The following is a 12,281-nucleotide window of genomic DNA, read 5'->3' on the forward strand; positions in this document are numbered from 1 at the left end:
TTATTAGCCTAGGCACGAAAAACAGGAAGTAACTGAAGAAATGTTAAAAAAACAGCATAACAGCATAAGGATTAAAAATAGTCAATGTTGAGAGTTGGGAGTGAAGTTCGGCTTTAACTCTTTTTTCAGTGATACTCCAAATACACTTACCTGGTGCATGTTGTTGTACCACAATTCGCCATGGTGCTGAAATGGTTACTCTTCTAATTAACAGGCAGGTACAGTAAGTGCACCTTGTGCGTGCTTGCTGTCATAATGACTGAGAACTAGGTTGTTTTGATTCCTGATCTTTGTTCGTGGAGAGATACCCTCTTAGTTAATGTTTGGACAAGAAGCAAAGTAATGGAATTACAATGTATTAGGCAAATTGCGTATGCAAGTAATAGATGCATACTATATTTACTCGATGACAAGTCAACTTAAAATATACACTGTCATTAGCTAAATGTGTTTATGTTCTCATTTAAAATGTCAAAAAATAAAAATGTTTGGGGTTTTATTTTTGAAAGCAGTCACCTGTTCCTTCTCCTTCTTCTCATTTGCTGGGCCTATGGGTGGGCAGCAACTGTATCGTTATACCCCAATCCGTTAAAGTTACAGCTCATAGAAAATCCTGCTCTAGTTCGATCTGCTACATGCAGTGCTTTCTATATTACATTGCTTGATTTTGGATTCAGACCATAAGTGACATACACGTTATGTGTGATCAGTGCGATGTTTTTACAACATTGTACTTTTTATTAGACATTCATTATGAGGTTTTACTAAGGCTGTAAACAATGAATTAAGAAATGTTGGCAGTATTACAAATAAAGGATATGAGAAACAGGTCATGTAGAATAGTCAGCTGAATGCTGCGTATATGACATGACCCTGCACGTCTGTAGGTTTGCTCACTCCTATCCTTCTCTTACAGTAGCACACATGTCTCTCTCTGTACAACCGCAATCCAGCCCAGGGTAAACTCTCAGTCCAGAGGCTAGCAACCAACTATTAGCAAGGAAATGAGAACCAGCCAGATTGTTAAATATTCGCTGTTTGTGTCCTGCTATATTTTTTGGGTGAGTACACAACTTTATTTTTAACATACCTAACACATAACTAGTTGTTTTGTTCTGGGGTGGGGTATAATGTGATTTCCATTGATGAATGAGGAAATGTAATTAGTAGGGGTGGCCATAGATGTTAGGGAGCCACAGAGGTTAGGGAGCAGAAGGACATACTGGCACAACCTTACTGTTGACATTTTTTTTTTGTATACATTCCTGCACAAACATGCTTACGAAAATGTCTTTCGTTTTTTTGTTTCTACATATGGGGATGAGAAGGTGGAGTACAGTAATAAACCTTTAGCACTGTCTGTAAGGAAAAAAACTAGCATTCTGCTGAAATGAGCCAACACGACCTGTAACTATTTACCTTAAAATTGGATACCCAAGGGTGTCTGGCAAAATGGCTTGATCAGTCAACTATCGTCTCTCTATAGCTACTTTTCCTTTACATGGTACTAAATACACACGCTTCCTAACTCCACATGACTGGCTCATTTACTACAGTTTACTATTATTTGCATTACACTTTGCAGCATTTCTGAAAGTGGACATAGATTTACATGTCTATGACTTTCTATTTCTAAAAGTAAATAAAAATAAATAAAAAAAAGACTGTGTATTAATATGCTAATCACTATAAGTACTGTTTAATAAAATATTCCATCAGTGACATTATAGGTATCATAGTAGTAGTAGTAGTAGTAATTCTCATTAGTAGAATGGTAACAATATTGCAGTAGTAGATCTTTCAAGTGAGGTGCCTAGCCAATTGCTGTGGTAAAAAAAAACTATCAATGTCAGATCCCCCCACCCCTCCTTTAAAAACTTGAATACATAAAAATAAAATAAAATAAAAAAAGGGCCCACTATCCAGTAACTGAAAGTGTATCAGTATTTAATTAAATTACTCCAATTCGTCTGTGTAGATGGGATACCTCCAAGACCATATGGAGTCAATTCGTATGAAAGAATAAAAAGACAAAGAGATGTCTCCAAAAAGAATAGCAAAGAGGAGAATCAACCATGGTATATCAAAAAATAAACAGGCTTTATTGAAAAGACTTAACCCACTATTGGTGATAGTAACACCAATTACGTGGAAACAACCCCCCAATGTACCCAAAAGTAAAAACCGCACAAAAAATCACAATATGATCACAATATGGCTCCAACCCCTGGGCCCCGCACACACTCCATGCATAACCACATTGCTCAGAATCGTTGTCTTATAAGCATGAAGTGAGATAACTCTCTTGGTGTCCTTATGACGGTTCAATCCAGTTAATAACAAAGGTATCTGTCAATGTAGAATGCAGAATACATCTTCATGAACTTAAGTCCTGTATTGCAAGGGTATAACACAGCTCTTAGAGCTCAGCTTAGGATTTGTCAAAGGAGGTTGCCCGAAGGCTCTCACCACTCCATTGTGTTGACTAGTGTGAAGGTGATACATGGGGAATCTCCCTTCATTGTACCTACAGTCAGCATGTTGACATATCCTTGTGTTGTTTGTCAGCAGCCTAACAAGCAGCGGCTGGGTGGGGGAAGTCCAGTCGGACACTGATGGGTCAGCTCAGAGGGCTTGTGAGATAGTCTGGGCAGACTCATACAGTCAGTCAATGCAAAAGGGGTGGCTGATGTCACGCCACACACTTGCTGGAATGCACGGTGGAGCGCAGTTCTGGGTGTTGCTGCCTATGTCAATGCGTTTCGTACACGTGATTGTGCGCTTTGTCATCAAACAGAAATACAAAAAATAGAAATACAGACAGGATCGCCAAACCAAAACCAAATGAAATTCTCCAAGACAATTTTAGTTGTTGGTAAAAAAAAAGGTCATATAAAAAAAGCTAAGAAGACTACCATGGAAAAATAAAGATCATAAAAAACTTTAAAAAAAAATAACTGACTGTTTATATCAAAAAATATTAATGTTGCTAACAGTCAAACTGTGTTCATTTATTAAACACCCAGTAAATTCACCATGGTTTAACAAAAACTGAAGCCCACCATGTTTCACAGAACACCCTTATTCATCACAGAACTCATATAATATATAGTAATATCATCCACATTAGAGATCCAGAGAAGAAACCTACTGTATGCACCGACAGAAACATCCAGTAGTTCACTATGGCGTAAAAAGATGCAATACATGGGGTATTAACACAATTCTGAGATATTGCAAGACCCTGACAATCACATGCATGACTCCTAGAGGCAGAGGAATGATGGGATTTGTAGTTTCACCACAGCTGGAGTGCCCAGGTTGCCTACCCCTGATTTAGGAAATATTCACATTTGTAGCATGATATCACTGGTGACATTGTGCCGCTGGAGGGCTCTGTTTTAAGTGTGTCATAAAGTGCTAGTATGTGGTGCAGTGATAGTGTAGGGAAATTTGGCCAGGCCTGGCTGGTGGCTAGGCCTGTTAGTTTTCATTCTGGGCTGGGAGTGGCTCAGGGAGAGAGTTGGGTGACTGAAAGGTGACATCACCTCCCTCTTCCTTCAAGAAGGTCCTGGAAGGAGAGGAGGAGAGATGAGGGGGAGCTGCCTGAGGTACAGTGGGGATCGAAAGTTTGGGCACCCCAGGTAAAAATGTGTATTAATGTGCATAACGAAGCCAAGGAAAGATGGAAAAATCTCCAAATGGCATCAAATTACAGATTAGACATTTTTATAATATGTCAAAAAAAGTTAGATTTTATTTCCATCATTTACACTTTCAAAATTACAGAAAACAAAAAAAATGGCATCTGCAAAAGTTTGGGCACCCTGCAGAGTTAATATCTTGTACTGCCCCCTTTGGCAAGTATCACAGCTTGTAAACACTTTTTGTAGCCAGCCAAGAGTCTTTCAATTCGTGTTTGAGGTATCTTTGCCCATTCTTTCTTACAAAAGTGTTCCAGTTCTTTGAGATTTCTGGGCTGTCTGTCACGCACTGCTCTTTTAAGGTCTATCCATAGATTTTCAATAATGTTGAGGTCAGGAGATTGTGAAGGCCATGGCAAAACCTTCAGTTTACGCCTCTTGATGTAATCCCCCGTGGATTTTGAGGTGTGTTTAGGATCATTATCCATTTGTAGAAGCCATCCTCTCTTTAACTTCAGCTTTTTCACAGATGGCATCAAGTTACCATCCAAAATTTGCTGAAATTTTATTGAATCCATTTTTCCTTCTACTCGTGAAATGTTCCCTGTGCCACTGGCTGCAATACAATCCCAAAGCATGATTGATCCACCCCCATGCTTAACAGTTGGACAGAGGTTCTTTTCATTAAATTCTGTGCCCTTTCTTCTCCAAACGTACCTTTGCTCATTCCGGCCAAAAAGTTATATTTTAACCTCATCGGTTCACAGAACTTGTTTCCAAAATGCCTCAGGCTTGTCTATATGTTCAAACGCTGATTTTTGTGGTGAGGACGTAGAAGAGGTTTTCTTCTGATGACTCTTCCATGAAAACCATATTTGTACAAGTATCTCTTTATAGTGGAATAGTGTACCACAACTCCAGTGTCTGCCAGATCTTTCTTGAGGGATTGTGCAGTCAAACGTGGGTTTTGAATTGCTTTTCTCAAGATCCTGCGAGCTGTTCTGTCTGATATTTTTCTTGGTCTTCCAGATCTTGCTTTAACTTCCACTGTTCCTGATGACTGCCATTTCTTAATTACATTCCGAACAGAGGATATTGACATCTGAAAACGCTTTGCTATCTTCTTATAGCCTTCTCCAGCTTTGTGAGCGTCAACTATTTTCAGTTTTAGTTTTCTAGACAACTGCTTAGAAGAACTCATGGTGCTGATTGTTGGGGCAAGGTCAGATGAGTCTGGCCATTTAAAACCTTTGAGATTGACATCACCTGGTCTTCCCAGACGATGATTGAGAACAATCCATGACACTGGCAGGTCTCAGTTTTGCAAAGGGGACAGTGCATGCTATAAATTATGCAGGGTGCCCAAACTTTTGCAGACACCATTTTTTTGTTTTCTGTAATTTTGAAAGTGTAAATGATGGAAATAAAATCTAACTTTTTTTTGACATATTATAAGAATGTCTAATCTGTAATTTGATGCCATTTGGAGATTTTTCCATCTTTCCTTGTCTTCGTTATGCACATTAATACACATTTTTACCTGGGGTGCCCAAACTTTCGATCCCCACTGTATCTAGGGAGCCTTGACCAATCCCCAACTTGGATTGGCAGGCCTCTTTAAATACCTGTGATCAGCCCAGCTGGGGAGGAGTTGGGTGGAAGAGCTGGAGTGAGCGGGTGTGGAAGCTGATGGGTCCACTGGGAGCTCCCCAGTCTGGGGGTGGGTGACCCTGGGCTGGTGCATCTGGGAGGAGTGAAGAGATCCTGGAATCAGACGCACACGAGAGAGCAGGAGAAAGGACAGTGGGAGAGAACTCTCTAACCAGGAGGACTACAGGTCGCAGCCAGGAGGGCTAGTGAGTCAGCACAGTCGGGAGGACTGGGGAGGCATGCCTGAGAGAACTGGGAGATATCAGTTTAAGAGATGGGGACAGAACCAGTGGAGAGAGAACTGTGGAGAAGGACAGTGAAAAGGGGTCTTTGCCGCCAGGCTGGCTGGCAGGGCCTGGAGAGAGCTATCTGGGAGTAGTAGCTGAGCAGAGGACAGCTAGCACCTGAACTATTCCACACCAAAAGGCTGTTCAGTGAGGCCTGGCAGAAGTAGTGTCAAGCTTATCCATGCAGTGCTAGCTGGTCTGGAGGAGTGATAGTCTGCAGCAAGGGAAGTGCTGATGGAGGAACAGTCTGCAACAGTTAGCAAAGAATTGCAGATTCTGGTATTGCGAGGGGAATTGATCTTTAGTGCGTGCTGCTGCCATTAGACGTTCTTTAATATGAAAGAAGTGGAGATGTAATATGACGTCCCTGGGTATGTTGTTAGGCAGATGTGATGGCTTTGGAAGTCTATGGATTCTATTCACCGTGAAGTCTGTTATATCAGGCAATATGGACTTGAACATTTGAGCCAAATACCCGCGGAGATCAGATTGTTTGACCAATTCGGGAACCCCTCTAATTTTCAGATTGTTCCACCTGGAGCTGTCCTCAATGTCAGCGAGTTTAGATTTAACTGCTTCCATTTCATCCTCATTAGTGTCATGGGCATCCACCAGATCATTAATGGTGGTGGCGAATTCCTCCATTTTAGTTTCTATATGGTCCACCCTGGCTGCTGTTGCCTGCAATTCCACCCCAAATCCATGTACACAGGACATCATATCCGCATGCAGTGAGCTCCGTAGGGAGACTAACATGTATTTTAATGTGGTATCCAGCACTGGCTGATTGCTGGTGGGGAAGAGATCAATGGAGTCTGGAAGGTCTCTGGTGTCTTCCCTTGATTCTAAGCCCCGGCTCACCTAATGACTTGAATCCATAGCATCCAGTCTCATTCTGGCTTTCTCTGGGCTTCCAGATGAAGGAGTACGCAGTGGAGACTGTGGGCTCTTGGATGAGCTGTTTCTTTGGCTGGATTACCATTAAGTGTTCTGTACTGGGGTGTACTCGCCATTGTGCGTGCCATCGGGCTTTCGCCATCTTTCCTGGAGTAATAAGATGTCAGTTTCTGCAGCCTCCGGTTCTCCTTTTTCTTTTTAGACATGACTGCGACGTGCCCCGGGATAGCCGCTGCATTCCGGTGTTCACAGCTGTAATTCTGCTGCCCGCTGTATGCTGATTTGTCCCTGCTTACTGTGGAGCTCCTCTCTCAGGTGTCCATCTCCTTCTGCGGCAAGCTCCGCCCCCCAGCTGCTGACTTTTAAATGGGTGGAACTTTGCTTTAAAGGGAGTAAATCTCCCCAATAGGAGCACAGGCAACAATTAAAACACATTTTTTAGAAGTCTGAGGAAGGTTTAGAACCTCTGTAAAGATTTTATTATCCTTACATGTCCAGGTGAAGGGTTTAAGGCCTGGTTCACACTAATGGGGTACGGGAACCGTATGTGATTTGGACAGGAATCGCACAACGCTGACAGCAATTAAAGCGAACAGAAAATCTGCTGTTGATTTACTAAAAACACAATCCCTGATGCCACGTATACATGAGCGGAATGTCCGCAAGAAAAAGTCAGACGAGAGCTTTTCATCGTATATTCTGATCGTGTGTATGCCCCATCTGACTTTTTACGTCGAAAATTCTGACGGACTTAGAAATAGAACATGTTCTAAATATTTCCGACAGAACCAATTCCTATCGGGAAAACTGCTTGTCTGTATGCTGTTCTGACGGACTAAAAGCGACGCATGCTCTGAAGCAAGTACGAGACGGAAGCTATTGGCTACTGGCTATTGAAGTTCCATTTTCTAGGCCAGTTTTATGTGTTGTACGTCACCGCGTTCTTGACGGTCGGACTTTGGTGTAACCATGTGTATGCAAGACAGCTTGAGTAGAATTCCGTCAGAACTCCGTTGGAAAAACCTTCAGAGTTTATTCCGACGGGAAAACCGGTAGTGTGTACAGGGCATGAGACTCAGTCAATAGTACATAGTCTATAGTTACAGTATGGTAACCTGCTGGCTTGATATGATTCACAGGCAGCTTCACCTTGCAAAAAAGGCAGACAGGTAGAATCTAATGTAATTTATTTGAGCTTGGCACTTAAAAAATATATTTTTCTGTGTTTTCTTCTTTTGTTAAAAGACAATGCTTCCCCGTGCCTGTATTCTGCATAGGAAGGAACAAACCACATTAGGCATATGGTAGAGGCTGGGAGCGGCAAATGTAGGGCTGCTCTAACTGTTCAAAAATAAAGGTAGAGAGGTAGTGGAGTGGAACATAATAAGATACAATACATGAAGAAACATACTGTAAACATGTTGCTTGGGGAAGCACACTGCCTGCCTTTTTCACACAAGATGAGAAACACAGCCGCTCTGGACAAAGGGTGGGACTTTTTAAGTTAAGAAGTGGGTAATTGGGTGCTACACTGTGGGGCAGTCCCAGCAATCAATCACTCACCTTTAATGTGAAAAGTCCCACACATTGTCCAGGGCTGCCGTGCTTTCTGTCTTGTGTGAATAAGGTAGGGCTCTGTGGGGAGGGGGGAGTGCTGTGCAGGACAGGACTCTACTATCGAAGGGGGTCTGTAATGGAGGGGTCAGTCTGTGATGGGGGCCAGTCTGTTATGGGGGGTAAGTCCTGTGATGGTGGGGTCAGTCTGTGATTGTGGGGGCCAGTCTGTGATGGGGGTCAGTCTGTAATGGGGGGGTAGTCTATGATTGGGGGCCGGTCTGTGATGAGAGGTCAGTCTGTGATGGGGGTTAGTCTGTGATGGGGTCAGTCTGTAGTTGGGGGCCAGTCTGTGATGGGGAGTCATTCTGTGATGGGGGCCAGTCTGTGATGGGGGTCAGTCTGTGATGAAGGGGCCAGTCTGTGATGGGGGTCAGTCTGTGATGGGGGCCAGTCTGTGATGGGGTTCAATATGTGATGGGTGCCAGTCTGAGATGGGTGGTTAGTCTGTGATGGGGGGCCAGTCTGTGATGGGGGCCAGTCTGTGATGGAGGGGTCTGAGATCATGGGCCTGTGATGCACACAGGAGGCTGCGATGTGAAGGATATTACGTGGAGTCATAGCACCAATATGACACAGGACCTCCGCTAGAAGAAATTTTTTCTGACTGGACCCCTGTGAATTTTAATTCACAACCCCTGCTGTATGCAGTCCCTGTAAACATCACACTGCATACATCACTGCCTTGATATAAAAAAAGACCACCCAAAACATTGTGAAAAAAGGGACACAATAAAATAAAATAGAAAGATATTATAGGATTTTAAGGAGTAAATAGCTAAAAGCACATTTTTGGTCACTCTCTATTTCAGCCGAATTGCAACCATTTTAATGTGCAATACATCTTTTACACATATTATTACTCAGGCCAGTGTGAATTTATATAAAATATAAAGCAAAATATAAAAATTGTAAAGGCTTGACTTGATTATTAGCCACACTATCGATAAGTCCTAGTTACATTGCTTACACCTTCCATTGTTGTTTTAACGTCTTTGCGTATTCTACATTTTTCACATTTTTAAACCTAGAAATTAATCAAGAATGCTATTAATTACTATGTGTCACTTTTTCAGGTGGCTAGTGGTCTCATGATTGCTGTTGGACTTTATGCTAAACTATGCAAAGAGACAGGTATGTTATTCAGTTCTCTGTATTTATGCATACATATGTGATGTATGTAATAACAGCTCAAAAACATCCATATTTCTCAAGCATTTATCTACTTAACCACTTTCAGACCAGACCAATTTGCTGGTCAAAGACCAGACCACTTTTTGCGATTCGGCACTGCGTCGCTTTAACTGACAATTGCGCGGTCGTGCGACGTGGCTCCCAAACAAAATTGACGTCCTTTTTTTCCCACAAATAGAGCTTTCTTTTGGTGGTATTTGATCACCCCTGCGGTTTTTATTTTTTGCGCTATAAACAAAAATAGAACGACAATTTTGAAAAAAATGCATTATTTTTTACTTTTTGTTATAATAAATATCCCACAAAAATATATAAAAAACATTTTTTTCCCTCAGTTTAGGCCGATACGTATTCTTCTACATTTTTTTGGTAAAAAAAATCGCAATAAGCGATTATTGATTGGTTTGCGCAAAAGTTATAGCGTTTACAAAATAGGGATAGTTTTATAGCATTTTTATTAATAATTTTTTATTATTATTTTTTTACTAGTAATGGCGGTGATCAGCGATTTTTATTGTGACTGCAACATTGTGGGGGACCCATCGGACATTTTTGACACATTTTTGGGACCAGTAATCACTGCTATATAAATGCAGTGATTCCTGTGTAAATGACACTGGCAGTGAAGGGGTTAACCAGTGGGTGGCAGTGTAGGGGTTAAGTGTTCCTAGGGGCGTGTTACTAACTGTGGGGGGGTTGGGCTTTCATTTAGTGAACACTGATCTCTGCTCCAATCACATGGAGCAGAGATTAGCGTCACTAGTTGCTAGGCAGAATGGAGAAATGTTGTTTACAACGGCACTTCTCCATTCGGCCACTCCGTGAGACGATCGCGGGGATGCCCGCGGCAATCGAGTCCGCGGGTCCCAACCAGCGGCAAATTTAAAGGGACGTACATGTACGCCCATTTGCCTGCCCGTGCCATTCTGTCGACGTACATCGTCGTGCGCTGGTCGGCAAGTGGTTAAGACCCCTTTCACACTGGGGCACTTTGCAGGCGTTACAGCGCTAAAAATAGCACCTGCAAAGCACCCTGAAACAGCCGCTGCTGTGTGTCCAGTGTGAAAGCCCCAAGGGCTTTCACACTGGAGCGGTGTGCTAGCAGGACGGTAAAAAAAGTCCTGCTAGCAGCAGCATCTTTGGAGCGGTAAAGGAACGGTGTATACACCGCTCCTTCACCACTCCTGCCCATTAAATCAATGGGGCAGCGCGGCTATACCGCCAGCAAAGTGTTGTTGCAGCATTGCTTTGCTGTTTTTTTTTGGCCGCTAGCAGGGGGTAAAACCGTCCCGCTAGCGGCCGAATACTTCAGCTAAAACGACAGTAAAGAGGCGATAAAATTGCGCCATTTTACTGCTGACGCCACTCCCGTCCCAGTGTGAAAGGGGTCTAACATATTAGATGTATTTAGGAATTTTCTTAGAAGCTTAAAAGATTCTGATAATGCAGCATTAATCTCAGGAATTGAGACCTACCGTATTTGCCGGCTTATAAGAGGACATTTTATCCTTAAAAACATCCCCCAAAAATCGGGGGCCATCTTATACACAGAGTATAAAATGTAAACCTTTAGATTTGGGACTACTGTACTAGTTAGTTTGGGCCAAGCTAATCAGTGTCATGGTTATGCAGTGATCTTCCTGTGTTTGCTTACCTCCCCTCATGTCTTCAGACTAGAGGCCAGCCACTTCCACCTGGTGGTTTTTATAACCTCTCCTCTAAGCATGGCTCCACCCCAGGCCCTATCAGGGAGCCCTATATTAACCTGTGCACTGCAAGCCATCAGTGCTGATCAACCATTGTGTATTCCTTTGTGTGTTAGCTTCCTGTTTCCTGCCGCGTGCTCTGCTACTGTTTTCCGTTACCGACTTTCGCGTGTCTTGACTATCCCTGTTTGCCTGTGATCCTGACCTTTTGGCGTGTACCCGACTATTCTTGTCTGCTTGTGGCCCCGACCTTGGCTTTGTCCCTCACCATCCCTATCCTCATGTTGCCTACTGTGGGTGTGAGCTGGGGGACCCTGGGGGTCGCGACCTGGAGCCAGTTGCAGCCAAGTCCATCCTCACCACCAGAGGTGGTGGTGAACACCTGCTGGCTCTTAGACTCTGCGCCCCAGGGAATCTTACGCTCTAACCCCAGTGGGATCTGTCCCCCATCTGCAGCAGTCAGCCGTAGGGTCCACAACCTTGCGGTGCACTCCAGATCCCTACGGTGTGCACCTGTCACCCCGTTTCTATGGGGACTCCAAGGCTTGCAGGGGGTTCCTTAGCCAGTGCACTATTCATTTTGAACTTCAGCCCCAAAACTTCCTGTCCAATCGGGCAAAAGTCGCATATATCATATCCCTCCTGTCCGGCAAGGCGTTAGCTTGGGCCGCCCCTCTGTGGGAACTGAATCCAGTGGTTTCTAGCCTGTCTGATTTCTTGAAACTTTTTCGGAATATCTTCGAGGAACCGGGTCGTGTCTCCTCAGCGGCTAGCGCTCTTTTACGTCTCCGTCAAGAGTCCGCATCTGTGGGACAGTATGCTCTTCAGTTCCATATCCTCACAGCTGAATTGAGCTGGAATAATGAGGCCCTAGTTGCAATCTTTTTACATGGCCTCTCTGATAGAGTGAAGGATGAATTAGCAGGAAGATCCCTTCCTGCTGATCTGGACAGTGTTATCACCTTGTGTAACCAGATCGATATTCGCTTTCAGGAGAGGGCCCTGGAAAAAAGACGCCAGCACTCCCCGTTCTTTAGGCAGCCTGAGCCCCCAGTCCCTTCTCTGCGATCCGAGGAACACCCCCTGCTTACTGAGAAACCTATGCAGTTGGGCTGGACTAAATTATCTCCCGAAGAACGTGCTAGGCGCAGAACTCTGGGCCTATGCCTCTATTGTGGGGCCAAAGGTCATTTCCGTGACACTTGTTCTCTTCGTCCGGAAAAATGCTCAGGGCTAATACACCTGGAAGGTGGAGTATTAGACCATGAAATATCACTTTCACCTTCTCG

At 43.6% G+C, this 12,281-nt stretch overlaps 1 protein-coding gene across 1 annotated transcript in view; it reads left to right on the top strand.

The window, feature by feature from the left end:
- Positions 1-884: 884 nt before the first annotated feature.
- The window catches only part of LOC143974291 (tetraspanin-33-like), a 46,310-nt gene continuing 34,913 nt past the window's right edge, over positions 885-12,281 (top strand). Inside the window, exons 1-2 of the mRNA XM_077475506.1 lie at positions 885-1,061; positions 9,169-9,226. Of these exons, the coding sequence (XP_077331632.1) occupies positions 1,005-1,061; positions 9,169-9,226 (115 nt within the window). The 5' untranslated portion in view covers positions 885-1,004. The remainder of the gene's footprint in view (positions 1,062-9,168; positions 9,227-12,281) is intronic.

The sequence above is a fragment of the Lithobates pipiens genome, unplaced genomic scaffold, assembly GCF_037356315.1.
Source record: "Lithobates pipiens isolate NorthernLeopardFrog02 unplaced genomic scaffold, aLitPip1_a1.2 Scaffold_13, whole genome shotgun sequence".
Lineage (NCBI taxonomy): Eukaryota > Metazoa > Chordata > Amphibia > Anura > Ranidae > Lithobates > Lithobates pipiens.